The 18,678-nt window shown below is 40.5% G+C and overlaps 2 protein-coding genes across 5 annotated transcripts in view; one reads left to right on the top strand and one right to left on the bottom strand.

Moving 5' to 3' along the window:
• The window catches only part of LOC119542938 (aldo-keto reductase family 1 member C1 homolog), a 390,984-nt gene that overhangs the window by 185,690 nt on the left and 186,616 nt on the right, over nucleotides 1-18,678 (top strand). The window lies entirely within an intron of this gene.
• LOC119543232 (prostaglandin-E(2) 9-reductase-like) overlaps nucleotides 4,399-18,678 on the bottom strand; it is a 34,024-nt gene continuing 19,744 nt past the window's right edge. For 3 of the 4 annotated variants that reach the window (XM_037847980.1, XM_037847978.1, XM_037847981.1), the window contains 2 exons: nucleotides 16,883-16,965; nucleotides 14,979-15,230 (listed from right to left, as the gene is read on the bottom strand). In XM_037847980.1, the coding sequence (XP_037703908.1) occupies nucleotides 15,188-15,230; nucleotides 16,883-16,965 (126 nt within the window). In that variant the 3' untranslated portion in view covers nucleotides 14,979-15,187. Of the gene's footprint in view, nucleotides 5,727-7,354; nucleotides 7,438-14,978; nucleotides 15,231-16,882; nucleotides 16,966-18,678 lie in introns of those variants that run through there. The other variant, XM_037847979.1, reaches the window with a different exon arrangement.

Here is an 18,678-nt window from a genome sequence, read left to right as displayed (position 1 = left end):
TGGTAAAAGTTACCTGGAGTGAAATTGTTGGCTAGATGAGGTTAAAGTGTTGTGGCCAAATTAATACTCACTGTAGCCTAAATGTCCCTAAGAACAGATTGTTTCCTGGAGGAGGGCTTGCTCTTAGATTTAACTGAGATACCCTCAGGAGAAAAATGAGAAGTAGTGGAGTCTTCCTAAAAACCCCTTTGGAGGATCACAATGTATGCTGAACTGCAGGCCGTGAGACTTGCAGTTTAAAAAATATATGAAAGTAAGTATCACATGATACATACATGACACTTAACATGCTCAACATATGTACTTATATGCAGACAGATTTCTGTCTCCTCTCCTTAACCAGTAGTGTTGGAAACTAAGCGGTACCTGTAAGAGAATAAATGCTCACTCAGTTTTGGAGGAGAAAAGAATTTATTCATGATCTTGCAAGAGAGGGTGCACCACTAAAGAGATGTGGCAGGCGTGCTGAACAAAAAAAACAGCAACAGTTATACCTAATACACAGGTCCCTCCTATTTCCCCATTGGCTGGGTACGACAGAGATTACAGTCTATCCAAGAGAGCTAACTAGCCCGCCTTTGAGATTTTGAATTGTACAGCCTATTAGAGAGAGTTAGCTGGTTTAAATTTCCAGGTAAGAGTCCCTGCCTTTGATTACACCCTACATCCCTTTACATCCCAGTAACCCTGGTTATCTTTCCCATATAAGGAACTGGCACTGATTCTAGGCTTACATCATGGCTCTCTCTCTTTCCTTCCCTTTACCATGGGGCCAGTTAAAGACCGTTCTTCCACCAAGTCTCCATTTTCCCTATTCCATGTTGCCTTATGAAAGCTAAACTTAACCCTTTCTTACAGTAGCCCTTATTGAACCTCTACCCTGTCCAGTTGTATGCAGCTTGGGGAAGTGGGTGGGTGACAGGGGAGACTGGGCATTTAGTCCTTATGGTCTGGCAATTATCGAAATACCAATCTGTAGAGTCTATCATTTCCTCACGCCACTGTCAAGGTTACATTTGCTTCTTCCAGGAGTGTCTACTTATTAGTTTTCCTTTACCTTCTTTGGTTTCCCTGCCAAATGCAAATGCCCCATAGATAAACATTAAAAACATCGCTGTACCTGGAGAGCCTTGACCATTGGCCCCACTCAAAGATGGAATTAGGCCTTCTGGGAAGCTGGCTGCCAGCCTCTGGAGCACTAGAGGAGAGCTTTCAGAAATAAAGTGAATTAAAAAATAATAACCCTCATTTCCAGAACTTCATTCCAAGTAGTTGGTAACAAAACACAGAATCTGTGCAACTCAGACTAAGTACAAGTGTCACCATATTAGGGTTTCTAGGTACCTGGCCATGTCACCAGAAAGAATTCAAGGATACAGAACAGCACAGAGTAAGGCGGTAGATAGTTTATTAGTACACATACGTGAAGAAACATGCAGGTGCTCTACAAGAAAAGAGAGGTTAGAGGTGAGAGGCCCTGGCATTCTGGGGCAATTTACTTTTACAGATTATTTTTACTTTCTTCCCCATCCCCCTTCCTCGTTCAGGGCTCTTTCTCCTACTGTCGCTTCTCTCCCGGGTGGTACCTGGTGGTAGATGTGCATTGGGGTGGGTCAGTTGGCTGTACCCTTCCCGGTAAATGATTAACTCAGTTGGAGGTCCTTTAGCCCCCAGGTGCTGTTTATTGCTGTTCTTCTCAGAGATATCTTTCTCCTTGATGTCTGCCTGCTCCTGGGAATTTGCCCTTTGCTTATTCAGCCACTATCTTTTTTCTAACCCTACCTACCTACCTCACAAGCAACCTGGTTTTGTGGTTTTAGCTGTTTAGCAGGGGATAGAATTCCTGAGTTCATCAGGACTCAGCAATATTTTTGAAGAAGGGAGGTTGGGCTTACCACTTTATATCCTTTTTAGGTCATTATGCTTGGGTCAAAGGGCATGGGATAAGGCAGGGTGGAGCAGAGGAGAACCAGCCTTCTAGAACTTTTGAATAGGAGCCTCTCTGGGCCATTTTAATGTTTGTTTTCTTTTTATAAACTCTCGTGCTGTGCAGAACACTCCCTGGGCTACAAGGAAGACACATGGCAGGAAGTGTCTATGTCTGTCCTTGAGGAAGGGGCTGGTGGCCGAGGAGGGATGCAGCCTGGGGAGGCAGAGCATGGGCTCCTCATGCCCAGACACACGGCAGTGACACATCGTGGACACGTGGCAGCAACACACATTTTCCTCATAGGATCCACTTTTTGTTTCCCAACAATCTGTGGAGTCTGTGTCCATCTCTCCACTGATCCCCAGGAACTATTGAACCTGACCAGGAAAATCTGTTGCTCACACAGCTGCTAATCTGACAGTTGTCCCTGAAGAGCTGATGGTTATTTGCACATTTGCTTCCTGATGTTGGCATTTAAACACTTGCGTACTGGTGATCCTGCCCTTTTCTTCACTCCTCACCAACCTTCACATGTGACGTAAATAGTCAACACCTCCTGTTAAAGCCTGGGTCAACTAGTCGCTGGTGTTGAAATAAAATCTTATTGAGCTTTTACACTGTCAACTAAACCCTATCAGTTTATACCATTTTTGCTTAACATTTCTGGGCCTTCCTTATTATGAATAAATTTATATTAATTCAGTTTCCAAAATGATGATCCCTATGCTAATTTAGAAAACATATTCAACTAGAAAGGAAATCAAACTCTTCCAAAGTACTTTACTAATTACTTGCATCACATTAAAAGTTGGGTTATTATTTGACACCCTCTGAAACACCCTGCCATTGGGTATGGGGAATGTTTAGGAAAATCAATTTCATAGTACAGACAGACATTAAAAAAAAAAAAAAATCTTTTGTGCTTTCCCCTTTTCTTCAGCAATCCAAAAGGGAAGCCCTGCATTTCCACAATATGAAAAAGAGAGCTGGTGCCAGTCTCTTGAGAAGGAAGTATTGGCAAAGGTAGAAAGGCTAGAGAGAATGGGAAATTCAGAGCTCAGGGGTTCCATATGTGAGGCCCCAGGGCCTGGGGACCTCCCCCCTCCTCCATTATGGGACACACACAGCCACCGACAGGACCCGGCAGCAGGACCCCCCCCAGGTGGGGAAGCATTAAAACTTCCCTGCCCTAAGCACTGATAGTAACCAAATCTCTCGAGACCCTGTTGTAACAAATCCCACAAGATCCTGTTATAACCAAATCTCATGAGAAACTCTGTTGTCACAAACCTTTATAAGCCCCAACCCCTTGGCACTCCTCTCACCCTCTCTGTGCAGAGCGGTGGAATTATGATGTCACTATCCTGACCTGCTGCCATTGGGAAAAATCATCTCCTGTTTTCTAATTCTTTAACTAAACTCATGGGCAATCCATGTCAGGTGTGATCTTTTGTGCTGGGGCTACCTGGGTTGGAACATTTGGCATGCCAGCCGGGAGACCAAGGAACTGCTGGCTGTAATGGGCATGATGAGTCCTGGGAAAGGAGACAGACCAGGGGGAATACCAGGATTGCCTGAAATGTGCATTTGGGGAGGGGTGGCAGCCTCCCAGATGAGTGGGGCCACCAAGGGAGTATGGTGATGACCAAAACTCCTTGGCTGGTTTGCTGGTTCTCCTGCAACAGGCTGCAATATGGTTGGGATTTTGTGCCAGTTTGAATGTATTGTGTCCCCCAAATGCCATTCTCTTTGATGTAATCTTGTGTGGGCAGATGTTATCAGTTTTGATTAGATTTCTTTGAGTGTTTCTTTGGAGATGCACCCCACCCAACTATAGGTGATAACTCTGATGAGATAATTTCCATGGAGCTGTGGCCACACCCATTTAGGGTGGGCCTTGATCAGTGGAACTGTATAAATGAGCTGATGGGCAGAGGGAACTCAGTGCAGCTGTGAGTGATGTTTTGAAGAGGAGCTACAGCCAAGAGGGACACTTTGAAGAAAGCACAGGAGCTGCAGATGAGAGAGTTTGAAGACGGCCGTTGTGTGAACGGTGGAAAGAGAGGAGGCACCAGAGTCCAAGGAGAGTAAAGACCCACTCAGAACCGGAAGAGACCCAGGGGTCCTCCTGCCCCAATCCCAAGAGCTCCCATCCAGACCGGGAGAGAAATGTCAGTGCTACTGCTTGCTGCTGGGCTGGGTCTGCTCCTGGTTTTCATGCTACAGGATTCCAGATGAATCCTGGAATAATAGTAATAATGACACTTACTAATGGCAATAGCAGGGGCTAAGTCACAGGCAAGGGTAATGGCAAAGTCAAAATGAAGGTCAAAGTCAAAGTCAAGGGAATAGAACAAAATAGCCCGAGCAATGGGAATGGTGATGGCAATTGGAGTGGCAGCAGGAATGCTAATTTCCTTATGAGATAGGAATGGGTATATTAAGAATAATGGTACCATTCACATCTATTGACAGAATTCAGCACTTTTATTAATATATAATTTACATGTCACGAAATTCATGAAAATCACTATTATAATTGTATAGTTTGGTGACTTCTAGTAAACTGATAGAGTTATGCAGTCATAACCACAATCCTATCTTGGAATCTTTCCATCACTCCCACTAATCCCATTTGCAGGCAATTTCTGCTCCCAACTCCAGGCTCAGCCGACCTCTGACCGACCTTATGTCTGTGGAGATTTTCCTTTCCAGTGATCTCATGTATACATAATTATATGAGATGTATTCATTTGTGATTTTCTTCTTTCATTTGGCAAAACAATTTCAGCTTCATCCTGGTCATTACAGGCAGCAATGATTCAGTCATTTTATGAGCAAGTAATATTCAGTTTTATGGATGTACCACATTTTGTGATTCCATTCACCAATTAATGGGCAATTGGATTGATTCCAAGTTTGGGCTAGTATGAATAATGCTTCTATGAACACTTGCGTACAAATCTTTGTGTGAACGTAGGTTTCCATTGATCTTGGATGAACATGTAGGCATGGAATTGCTGGCAGTGATTCGTCCAGGCCCAAATATTGGATGTAATTTAGGCTGATTTCATTATCAACAGAGCCTGTGTTAATATTACCATATCAGTGAATGTGCTCTACTCCCTCTGCCCAATGCACATACCCGAGTCCATCCTCTCAGACTGGTTTCCCTCCCACTTAGCCACTGACCATCGGCCACAGCGACCTCTCCTTCCAAGACTGCCTGGAGCTCTGATCCTCTGAGCTGCTCCAAGGGAGACCTTGTAGTGTTGTTTTCCTTTTGACATGTTCCTCACCTTCCTAACTATATGTCGTGTTTTCATAGTCCTCAAAGTGCTTCAGAAATCCTGTCACATGCCTGCTAACTACTTCTTTGCTAACAGAGTGGAGGCCCCACCCTCCGTCCCCAACCAGGAATGTGCATAAAATTGCTGAGACATCTCTCACTTTTCCTCAGTCTCTCTGAAAATCATAGTTTTGATCCATAAAAACAGAAAGAAACAAACTTAAATAACAGAAACAGAGACTGGAATGGGTAAGGATCTTTGCATCAAATTAAACCTTAATTGCTTGCAAACCAACAAAAACTTAATGCCTGTCCTATAGACTTGAGTCTAGTTGAGTGTGAGTTTCTCAGCAGCATGGATTTAGCTATAGGTGATGTCTCTAATCAAGAGCATCTGAGAGGTTTCCCGCATCACTCTGCACACACAGGAGCTCCTGGTAGAAGGCATGGCGAAGGGCTCCCTGCTAATATTCTTCAGTAAATGGATACTCAGGGTGGCCAATGGCACTAAAATGAGAAAGAACAATGGGTAATGTGGATGCAATGATTGTATTTCTAGGGCGACACAAACATGGTTTCTATGAAACTGACATTACGTGAAAATTAAAAATTTTATTTACTGGCTATTGATAAACCTTACCTCTTTAACTTCCATAAACATGATGATATAATGAAGTTTCTGTTTAAAAATATTTAAGTAATCAAATATACTCCCATTCATGGAATTCAATACATATTTTGGACTTCTGCAGGTATTCAAATAAATTCTCCTCTGTTAACTCCATTTGCAAATAAAGCAAAGCAATTTCTTGGTTTTTTAAATTTTGACTTCCCACTGAAAGCAGAAACCAATTCTACCTTTTATGAGCAAGAGCTCTAGCTCATGCTCAGCAGTAATAAGTTTTTTAAAAATGCTACACATTTCTGACAGCACTTTCACATCCATTTTAATAATTTATTAGTTATTTACTAGCTGACTACCACATGTGACATAGTGAGTAAGATTCACAACAGGAAAATATGAAATGTAAAGATTACAATACCAAAGGGATGATCTCTATAGGTAGGAACAATACATAATACAAAGTGATAAAAATGATTATGACTAAGATACTTAGGTGGTGGCAAGAGTTTCTTGTTTCTTGTCATTCTCCTGATTGCTTTGCATTAGTTTCCTATTTTATTTTTCATTTTGTTCCTCACCACATAAATTAGGAATGGTAATAGTATATGGATCTATTTTTCAGTACTGAAATATCATTGTTACCCTTAACATACATTATCACATGACTTTCATTATGAATTAAATTCCCAATAGCTTTCCATAATTCCTATTGCATATGATTTTCACAAACCTAGAATCTGAAAATGGATGAATAGGAAATATCTAAAGGCTGTAAATTCTCTCCAACAATGGAGGTTTTGCCAACACACTTTTCTTTTGAATTCAAACTCTCTTCTCTTTAACCTTATACATCATCAGCACCGAGATTTCCAAAATTCATACAATTAAAACCAGCAGTTCTTATACACTCTACCAATGCCAGCCTTGTTAGAGGAAAATGCAAAATGCAGTGTTTGGGACCTGCAGTGACACGAGTCAGAGGGGAAGGGAGAGATTTGAAAAATATTAAAGATATAAAATTTACAGGACCTAATGAATTATTACATTTTGGGGTAATGGAAATTTCTGATTGAACACAGGAATGATGGAGATGTCTTTTATCATTATAAGGAACAGACCAAGTTTAGAAGAAGTTCATTAATACAGATTTGGAAACATTTAGCCGTGCTTCATTTGTAATTTCCATAGTGTATTTCCACCATATTATAGAAATGAGAGGCCCACAGGGAAGGTGGAGATTCATCAATGATGTGGGGCTGCTCTGGAAAGTGATACAGAGTGAGGAGTGCAGAGACGTGTGTGTGGAGGTCCCAGCTGACCCTGGCCCTGCTCACCCATCTGCTGAATCAGTAAACAGAGCTCTGAGGGAATCCAGTTTGAGTGTCTTGGGAAAGTTCCTGTCCCTTCTCTGTCTCAAACTGGCCTCTGCTATCCTGGTATTGAGACAAATATGACAGCTGTCTTACTGTTGTCATCAGAAAAAAAAAGAAGCAATATTTTTGTCACTTACTATTCAACATGGATATAGTGAGTGTTTCGATTCATTCCATCTAAGACCTTCATGTCCTCTTCTGGCAATTGGAATTCAAAAACCTATTAGGAAAGTAGGAAAACATTTATTACATTTAAGTCTTATAAGTGTTAATCTGGATGAGCCAAAGAAATCATTATTATTAAAAGAAATTTATACTGTGTCCAGTGGAATATTACAAACAAAAATCAAGAAATATCCAAATACTACACAAGCTATTAAAAATAAAAATAGAAGGAAAAAATCCCATTTGTAACAGCAACAATAAGATATGTCACCTAAGTTTCAGTTTAGAGGAAATGGAGAAGGGATAGCAGAAGAACATTCTAAAATGCTACCAGAGAATTTATAAAAAGGGGCGATTAATTGAAAGTAAAACCTTTATCTCTTATGAAAAGAGTCAACAGTTTGAAAATGTCATTTGTTGTAAACTAATCATTACTTTTTGTGGTACAAAAATTCACTAACATTTATGAGACTGAGGGGATGTTCTCCGTGTCCCTGGAACAGGTACATGTTGTACATACCTGGCAAACCAAGTCTTAGGGTTGCCGTGACTTGAAAACATTTGCCAAACCCCATGGCTAGAGCATCGTGTTTATTTTGTTTTGTTTGTACTGACTAACAAATAAGGTGCAAATAAAAAGAGACAAAGACTGAGTGTATTCAAGTTGAAAATTTACTAGAAAATACTCTGAAAACTTCAGACCCTAAAATGCTGTATAGTCCAGAGAAGCTTGAACTGCACCAGAGAACAACAATGGAAATTGTTTGTTTCAAGTATCATTATTGTGCTGAGATGGGGGTAAATCACTGCTGCAATCACAGTTTATGCCTTTTGCCCATTTGCACCCTGAATGCAAATTGCTCAGTGGTCCAAAGATGCTTAAACTTTCAAATTAACATAGTGTTTTCCTGGACTTGTAGTGTATCATCTGGAGAAGCCACCTTAATTAAGGGCCTCAAAAGGCTCCCATAAATGTAATTACACGGAAAATGAGGATCTCATCATAATAACATCCCAACAGCTGCAGGTACAAGTCATCACAAATGTGCACCCCAAGGAATAAGAGGGAGAAGAAACAGACCAACAAGGGCTGTGAATATTGGCACTGAGAAACAGTAAAATAACTATACCTGTGCTTGAAAAAATTCAGAGAAAAAGAAACTCGATAGAATGATTAAGAGATTATTAAAGAATACTACAGAATTTCTAGAAATAAAACTTGATATTAGAAATACAGAAGACAACTTTAATAGTACATTAGAGAAGAAATGAGGATTATTTAACTGGAAGATAGAGCTGATTAGGTTATCCAGAATGCTGTACATAAAACCCAGTATATGTGATAATCAAAGTGTTTCAGAGACACAGGATAGAGGAAAAAGTTCTAGGGTATTTCAAATCAGATGTAAATATAGCAATACTCAGAGACAGTGATGGAGAGGGAGGATACGTAGAAAATACGTGTAGGGAGAGCATGCAGAAGTGTTAATATTTTCAACAAATGATATTTGTAGGTAATAGAGGTTTATTGCACTATTCTTTCAACTTTTCTGGACATTTATTATTTTTCAACATATAAATTTAGGAAAACATTACCAAAGAATTAGCAAAATTATTATTGATCTACGAATATATTTAGCAAAAAAGATACACCAATGAATTTATGGAGATATCTTTGGTATTAATTAAAAGGTATTAAAGAACCCCTAAATAATTGGAAGCTCACATTATGTTCATGAACAGGAATTACTAATATTGGATAGAGTCTTTTAACTCTATTTTGATCTACAATTTCAATTCATCTCATGTAAATACTTTTCAGAACACAGTGGGGTCATTCTGAATTATATATGAAAGAAAAAACAGTCAAAAACAATCAAGACAATCTTAGAGAAAAACAAGGGAATAGGAGAAAATGATTGCCATTTTGGATGGCAAGATTTACTTTCCATTAAAATTGAGACAGCATTTTAATGTAAATAGACCGAATCAGAGAAGAGAGAGCTCAGAAACAGAGTATGGATACTTAATATATAAGAGATGACAAATGCACATTTGTAAGATGATGTGAAATTTTCAATTATTAGTGCTCAAACAGTTGGATATCCATGTTCAATTGTATACACATACACACACACATAGTCATGTATATAAGCACATACATCTATATACTCTTATATATATATATATATATATATATGCATACAGATACCTATATTTGTATCTATATTTGAATATTTGTATCTATATTAGAATATTTGCTATATTATGTAACTTTCTTGGGGTAAAGTAGGAACAGGTTGGAAGTAAAGCAGTTATCTTAGGTTAGTTGTCTTTTTCTTACTCCCTTGTTATGGTCTCTTTGAAATGTTCTTTTATTGTATGTTTTTCTTTTTTGTTTTTTTGTGTTTTTTTTTAAATTTTTTTTTCCATACAGTTGATTTAAAAAGGAAGAAAAGGTTAAAAAAAAAAGGAAAAAAAATATGTAGTGCCCCCTTGAGGAGCCTGTGGAGAATGCAGGGTTATTGGCCTACCCCACCTCAATGGTTGCTAACATGACCACAGACATAGGGAACTGGTGGTTTGATGGGTTGAGCCCTCTACCATAGGTTTTACCCTTGGGAAGACGGTTGCTGCAAAGGAGAGGCTAGACCTCCCTATAATTGTGCCTAAGAGCCTCCTCCCAAATGCCTCTTTGTTGCTCAGATGTGGCCCTCTCTCTCTAGCTAAGCCAACTTGAAAGGTGAAATCACTGCCCTGCCCCCCTACGTGGGCTCAGACACCCAGGGGAGTGAATCTCCCTGGCAACGTGGAATATGACTCCCGGGGAGGAATGTAGACCTGGCATCGTGGGACAGAGAACATCTTCTTGACCAAAAGGGGGATGTGAAAGGAAATGAAATAAGCTTCAGTAGCAGAGAGATTCCAAAAGGAGCCAAGAGGTCACTCTGGTGGGCACTCTTACACACAATTTAGACAACCCTTTTTAGGTTCTAAAGAATTGGGGTAGCTGGTGGTAGATACCTGAAACTATCAAACTACAACCCAGAACCCATGAATCTCGAAGACAATTCTATAAAAATGTAGCTTATGAGGGGTGGCAATGGGATTGGGAAAACCATAAGGACCACACTCCCCTTTGTCTAGTTTATGGATGGATGAGTAGAAAAATAGGGGAAGGAAACAAACAAACAAACAGACAAAGGTACCCAGTGTTCTTTATTACTTCAATTGCTCTTTTTTACTTTAATTATTATTCTTGTTATTTTTGTGTGTGTGCTAATGAAGGTGTCAGGGATTGATTTAGGTGATGAATGTACAACTACGTAATGGTACTGTGAACAATCGAATGTACGATTTGTTTTGTATGACTGCATGGTATGTGAATATATCTCAATAAAATGAAGATTAAAAAAAAAAAAAAAAAAAATAAAGAGCTTTGATTGATTAAAACCTACCATCCAGAAAATGAACACTGAGCACAAATTGGGAGAAGATGGTTCAACAAATGTATGTGCGGGTGGCAAATAAATGTTTTTATATTAAGCATAAATGTTTTGGTTTGGTCAGTTATGAAGTTATAGCTAAGGGTACCAAAATCATCTTCTATAAGTAAATAAAAGATAAACAACCTTATAAAAATGGGCAAAGTAAGCTCCATTAGTATTTAGACAAATGAAAAAACCACAATGAGGGGTTCCACCTATCCCAGAAAATGGCCAAAAATTGAAGTTAACAATATTGGGTGTCGGCTTCCAAGCAGGTGGTAAAAAACAGAGCAGCTGTGCAACTCTGGGCAAGTACAAGCAACCCGGGTTTTTGGTTTTAACACTTCAACATGGTACAGAATTCTTGCGTTCACCATGACGCAGCAATATTTTTGACTGAGGGAGGTTGGACTTACCACTAGATCCTTTTTAGGTCATTATGCTTGGGCCAGCAGGCATGAGATAATGCAGGGTAGAGCAAGGAGAACCCTCCTTCTGAGAACTGTTTGAATAGGAGCCTCTCTAGGTCATTTTAATGTTTTTTTTTTTTTTATAAACTCTTGTGCTGGGCAGTATACCCCCTGGGCCATAAGGAGAATGCACAGCAGGAACCGTCCACGTCTGTCCTTGAGGAAGGGGCTGGTGTCCAAGGGGGGAGGCAGCCTGGGGAGGCAGGGCATGGGCTCCTCACGCCCAGACACACGGCAGTGACACATCGTGGGCACGTGGCAGCAACACACATTTTCCTCAGAGGATCCTCTTTTCATTCCTCAACAATCCATGGAGTCTGTGCCCATCTCTCCACAGATCCCTGGAACTACTGAACCTGAGCAGGAAAACCTGATGCTCACACAGCTGCTAATCTCACAGCTGTCCCTGAAGAGCTTATGGTTATTTGCACATTTGCCTCCTGATGTTGGCATTTAAACACCAGGGAACTGGTGATCCTGCTCTCCTCTTCACCCTCCACCAACCTCCAGATATGACCTAAATAATCACCATCTCCTGTTAAAGCCTGCTCCAACTAGTCACTGGTGTTGAAATAAAATGTTCTTGAGTTCTTATACTGTCAAGAAAATAGTATCAAAAGTTAAACCCGTTTTTCTGGGCTCTCCGTACATTAATAATATATTTGTTTTGATTCAATTTCAAAATGATGATCTCTATACTAATTAGAAAACTTATGAGGAAAATACTTATCCAGAAAGGAAATCAAACTCAAGAAAAAGTATGTTACTAATTACTTGCCTTGCATTAAATGTTGTGTTAGTTTTTGATGCCAAACAGAAACATCCTGCCATTTTGTTATGGGGAATGTTTAGAAAAAGTCAATTTCATAGTACAGACAGGAAAAAAAAAAAACACACACACACACACACACACAAAAAAAAAAACCTAAAAAACCGAGCCTTAATGCTTTCCCCATTTTTTCAGCAATCCATCCAAACAGGAAACACTGCATTTCCACAATATGAAAATGAAAGCAGGTTGTAGACTCTCAACAATGAAGTTTTGCTTAGGTAGAGAAAAAAAAAGGGGGGGTGGAAATTCAGAACTTGGCATCTCCATATCTTATCAGAAGAACAAATAAGAAAGAAAAGAGGAACACAGTCCTTCACTGTCCTATTATTTTGGGGAGAGTCATTCCCAGTCGTGTTTGCTGACTGATGCTTCTCTCCTGACCTCCCAGAAGATATAAAAGCCCAGGCCCAGGACCCTTTCCCACCCTCAGTCACATGGGGAGGGACAGCAAGGAAGGTGGGCGAGGGGCTTGTCAGTTTTCCTGACTCACAGCTCAGAATTCCTTTAGGGAAAAACAATAGGGCATGCGAATCTCATCATTACACTATGATATGTGTTCTCTAGGAGGGGGTAAAGAGAGAAACTACTATCCTTTTGGACCATGGAAATGGCTCCACTTTTCTATAAATATTTCAAATGCAGGTTATTGGTTCTAAGAATCCCAGAAAAGAAGAAAGGAGTTTAGCAAACTTATAATCCTAGAGTCCAAATACTGGCAGCATATTAAATAGCCTCAACTGGTTTTGGGGTGTGTTAGTTTTTATTTGTTTCATTCTTTAGAAAAGGCTCCACTCCAGCCTGTTCATTCAGTGTCTCCCAGGCGGGGCCCAGGCGTCTCTTTTCTGAGTGAGTCTGCAGAGTCCTACACGGCTTCTGGTCACGTATCCACTAGAAATTATAGGTGAGTGTGAAGCATCAGGTGCTGACACCGACACATGTAAGTGTTAATACACGTCATATGCACACTCTGTCATGATGGTCCCTCCCCAGCCGTGGCCTAGGAGACCGAGCAGGGCCTCTGACCTCTCTGGGCCCTGGTTTCATGACTGACCATGTCAGGAGTGTGAGAACTCATGGTTGTCCTCTGTGGGTCACAAACCCCTGGGAGGGCAGGAACAGTGAACATCAGGCTTTTCTGAGGTCGCAGGACGTGGTCTGACCTAGGAGTCCACACTGTTCTCCGGGGTCTCCTTAGGAACCACGTCCTGGGATTTGTGGTTGTTGAAGGAGAAGAGCCATCAAATGAGCACACTCAGGCTTCAGACAATGGAGCTGACCCTCTAAGACCAAGAAGCTTGCTGCTTTCAGCATCCTGAGTTACCTCCTCTCCCAGACCTGGACCCCATGCACGTGTGAACGGTGGAAAGAGAGGAGGCACCAGAGTCCAAGGAGAGTAAAACCCACTTGGGACTGGAGGAGACCCAGGGGTCCTCCTGCCCCAAACCCAAGAGCTCCCGTCCAGACGGGAGAGGAATCTCAGTGCCATTGCTTGCTCCTGGGCTGTCTCTGCTCCTGGTTTTCATGCTGCAGAATTCCAGGTGAATCGTGGAGTAATTGTAATAATGGCACTTACTAATGGCAATGGTAAGGCAAAGTCACAGCCACGGGCAAAGTCAAAGACAAGGATAATAGAAGAAAGTAGCAATAGCAATGGTAGTGTAATGGGGATGGCAATGGGAATTAAACTCCATTATGAAATGTGAATGGGAATAGTAAGAATAATGGCAACCACTCTAGCTACTTACGTAATTCATCATCTTTATTTAGATATAGTTTACATATTATGAAATTTACTATCATAATTGTATAATTAGTGACTTCCAGGAAACTGATAGAGTTATGCAATTACAACCACAAACCATTTTTGTAATCTTTCCATCACTCCCAAAATGTTCACATTTGCAGGTAATTACTGATCCCAACCTCAGGCTCAGGCAACCTCTGACATACCTTATGTCTACAGAATTCTGTCCTTTCCAGAAACTGCATGAAAACAATTATACAAGACTTATTCTTTTATGATTGACTCCTTTCACTTGGGAAAATAATTTCAGCATCATCTGGTTCATTACAGGTATAATAATTTATTCATTTTATTATCAAGTAATATTTAGTTGTATGGATGCACCAAAGTTTGTGATTCCATTCACCAGTTCATGGTCAGCTGGATTGTTTCCAGGTTTGGGCTAGTATGAATAATGCTGCTATGAACAATTGCACACAAGTCTTGGTGTGAACATAGGTTTTCATTGGTCTTGAGTGAATTCACAGGCATGGAATTGCTGGCCATGATTTGTCCAGGCCCAAATATTTGACTAATTTAGGCCTCTATCATTATCAAGACACCCTGTGCTAATATCTCCCTATCGGTGGATGTGCTCTACTCCCTCTGCCCAGTGCACATATCTGAGTCTATCCTCTCAGACTGGTTTCCTCCCACCTCCCAGGCCATCGGCCACAGTGACTTCTCTTTCCTGGGCTTCCTGGAGCTCTGACACTCTGAGCTGCTCAGAGGGCGCCCTCTAGTGTTTGTTTTCCTTTTGACAAGCGCCTCACCTTCCCCACTGTATACCACACGTTTTCATGTTCTTCAAAATGCTAAGGAAACACTGACTGTCACATGCCTGCTAAGTACTGCTTTAGTAAGAGGGTGAAGGCCCCTCCCTTGGTCCCCAAACCGGAATGTCTGTAAAATTGTTGGTACACCCCATGTTTTCCTCAGTCTATCCACAAATCATTGTTTTGGCCATAATGAACAGAAGGAAACAAACTTAAATAACAGAAACAGAGACTGGAGTACGTAAGGATCTTTGTGTAAAATTAAATCTTAATTGTTTGCAAAGCCACAAGAATTTAATGTATTTCCTAAAGATTCGAGTCTAGTTGAGTGTGAGTTGCTAAGCAGCATGGATTAAAGTAGAGGTGATGTCTCTAATCAACAGCACGTGAGACATTTCCAGCGTCACTCTGCACCCACAGGGGCTCCTGGTAGAAGGCATGGCGCAGGGCTCCCTGCTAATATTCTTCAGAAAATGGAAACTCAGGGTGGCCAATGACGCTAAAATGAGAAAGAACAATGGGTAATGTGGATTTAAAGATTGTATTTCTGGGGCGATACAAACATGGTTTCTATGAAGCTGACATTATGGTGAAAATTAAAAATTTTATTTACTGGCTATTGATAAAGCCTACCTCTCTAACTTCCATAGGCATGATGATATAATAAAGTATGTGTTTAAAGATATTTAAGTAATCAAAATATATGCCCATGCATGGAATTTAATACACATTTCAGGCTTCTGCAGTTATTCAAACATATTCTCCTCCCCTAGCTCCATTTGTAAATAAAGCAAAGCAATTTCCTGGTGTTTTAAATTTTGATTTCTCACTGAATGCAGAAACTGATTCTACCTTTTATGAGCAAAAACTCTAGCTACGTGCTCAGCAGAAATAGTTTTCTAAGAGGCTACAAATTACTGATAGTGCTTTCACTTCCATTTTAATGATTCATTAATTATTTACTGACTACCACATGTGACATACTGAGTAAGATTGGCAAGTGGACAAAATGAAAGTGTAAAGATATGGCCCTTTATCCAAGGAGATTACTATACCATAGGGACGATCTCTATAGAGTAGTAACTATACAGAATACAAAGTGATAGAAAAATTATTATGACTAAAATATTTAGTTGGTGGTAAGAGTTTCTTGTTTCTTGTCATTCTCCTGATCTCTTTGCACTAGTTCCCTACTTTCTTCTTCATTTTTCTCTATACCACAAAAAAATCAGCAATGGTAGTAATAGATCGAGCAAATTTTGAGTATTGAAGTATAATTGTTACTCTTAATATACATTATGACATGATTTTAATTATGAATTAAATTCCCAATAGCTTTCCATAATTCCTATTGCATATACTTCTCACAACCCTAGAACCTTAGAGCATGGATGAATAGGAAGTATTTACAAGCTGGAAATTCTTTCTACAATGGAGGTTTTGCCAACACACTTGACTTTTAGATATAAACTCTCTTCTCTTAACCTTATGTGTCATCAACACTGAGATTTCAAAAATTCATGAAATTAAAACCAGCAGTTCATTCACACCCCATGTAGGCCAACCTTGCAAGAGGAAAATGCAAAATGTAGTGTTTGGGACCTGCAGTGACATGAGTTGCACAGGAAGGGAGAGATTTGAAAAATATTAAAGATATAAAATTTACAGGGCTTAATGAATTATTACATTTTGGGGTAATGGAAATCTGATTGAACACAGGGATGATGGAGATGCCTTTTGTCATTATAAGGAACAGACCAAGTTTGGAAGAAGTTCATTAGTACAGGTTAGGAAACATATAATTGAGCTACATTTGTAATTTCCATAGTGCATTTCCACCATATTGTTGTAGAAATGAGAGTCCCACAGGGAAGACGGAGATTCGGCAATGACACTGGGTTGCTCTGGAAAGTGATACGGAGTGAGGAGTGCGGAGGAGCGTGCGTGGAGGTCCGAGCTGACCCTGGCCCCGCTCAACCATCTGCTGAATCAGTAAACAGAGCTCTGAGGGAATCCAGTTTGAGTCCTTCAGGAAAGCTCCTGTCCCATCCCAGCTCAAACTGGCATCTGCTTTCCTAGTATTTAGACAAATATTTAGAACTGTCCTACTTTTGTCATCAGAAAAAAAGAAGCAATAATTTTGTCACTTACAATTCACCACGGGTATAGCGAACATTTTTGTTTATTCCATCTAAAACCTTCATGTCCTCTTCTGGCAATTGGAATTCAAAAACCTAATAGAGATGTAGGAAAACATTAAATTCAGATCACATGATTGTCAATCTGGATAATCCAAAGAAATCATTATTAAAAAGGAATATAGGGGGGAGGCGGGGCCAGAAGGTGCCATAGGGAGGTGTGGAATTTAGTTAGTCCCTTAGAACAACTAGTAAAAAGCCAGGAATAACTAGAAAATAATCTGGAACAACTGATAGGGGACATCCATGACCAGACAACATCAACACCAGCCTGAATGGGTGGAACGGCTGAGACTGCACATAGAACTGTAAGTAAAGCTCCCCAAACTGCAGAGCTGGTGCCCCTCCCACACTGGCACAGCAGGCTGAGTTGCAAAACTTTGCTGTGGGAAAAAGAAGCAATCCCTGCCAGGAGCAAGGAATGTAGCTCAACCAAGCTCCAACTGCCATTTTAATTAACACATCTGGAATACTGAATAGAAGGTATGAGCACAGATAAACATTGAGGAAGAAGGAAAGGAACTCAGAAGTTTATCTTGGCAGAGAGGAGGCAGAGCTGATGGGAAAAAAAATACATAAATAAAACAGAGGCTTTTGGAGTCTGCAGAGATCAGAATACTGGAAAAGGTCTATGCCCCAAGAAAAGGGGCACAGAAAACCGGTGACAAACTCCGCTTCTTGCCTGGTGAACTGGAGGGCTGGGACTGGCTGTGAAAAGGAGACTTCTTGCTTTCCCCCACCCCCCTTTTTTTCCTCTATTTCTAAGTAGTTCATTAGAGAAAGCCTCGGGCACCTTCAATTCTCAGCACTGACTCAGGCACAGGCAGATTTAAGGAAGTCAGAGAGTCAAAGGAAAAACTCAAGTGTAGGAGACAATTCCCTAAAAGGCTTATCTTCCCTAAGAAAAGAGGGGGGCAGAACCCAGCTCATGTGGTGGCCCTTCCTTAGAGAACTCAGATCCCAAGGCCTGGGGAAAAAAAATACAGAAACAGCTTAAGCTTGGCTTCTGACATCTTCTGCCCCTGGAAAAGACAGGGTCCACTGAAAATTAAATACCCCACACCTGTTCATGTGGTGGGGTGCTGCAGGCTGACAAGCTCCACCTGCTGTGCAGGATAGGAAAAGCACAGCATCTAGAGGCCTCAGAGGAAGTCTGAGAACATGCTGGATCTCATCCTCAGGGAAACCTGATACTGAATACAGCCTCCTCCTGAGACCTGGGCTCTTGTGGTCTGGAAAATCTGATTGGGGTAATCAAGTTAACCAGATGCCTAGACAACCAAAAAATTACAAATCACACCAGGAAAAATGAAGATGTGGACCAGTCAAAGAAACAAACTTACACTTCAATACAGGAATTGGAACAATTAATTATTAATCAGGGAAATCTCCTAAATCAAATAAAAAACCAAATCAATGAGTTGAGAGTAGATATGGCAAAAGAGATGAAGGATATAAAGAAATCATTGGGCAAACATACGGAAGAACATGAAACTTTGAAAAAACAATTGGCAGAACTTATGGGAATGAAAGACACAATAAAATGATTAAGAACACAGTAGAGACATACAACAGCAGATATGAAGAGGCAGAAGAAAGCATTCATGAACTGGAGAACATAACATCTGAAATTGTACACATAAAAGGACAGATGGGGAAAGAATGGAAAAATAAGAGCAGTTTCTCAGGTAATTGAATTACAACATGAAGCACATGAATGTACTCATCATGGGTGTCACAGAAAGAGAA

This window comes from Choloepus didactylus, chromosome 8, assembly GCF_015220235.1.
Source record: "Choloepus didactylus isolate mChoDid1 chromosome 8, mChoDid1.pri, whole genome shotgun sequence".
Classification (NCBI taxonomy): domain Eukaryota; kingdom Metazoa; phylum Chordata; class Mammalia; order Pilosa; family Megalonychidae; genus Choloepus; species Choloepus didactylus.
Note: the sequence above shows the minus strand (reverse complement) of the source record. Positions and strands in the feature narration are given on the sequence as shown.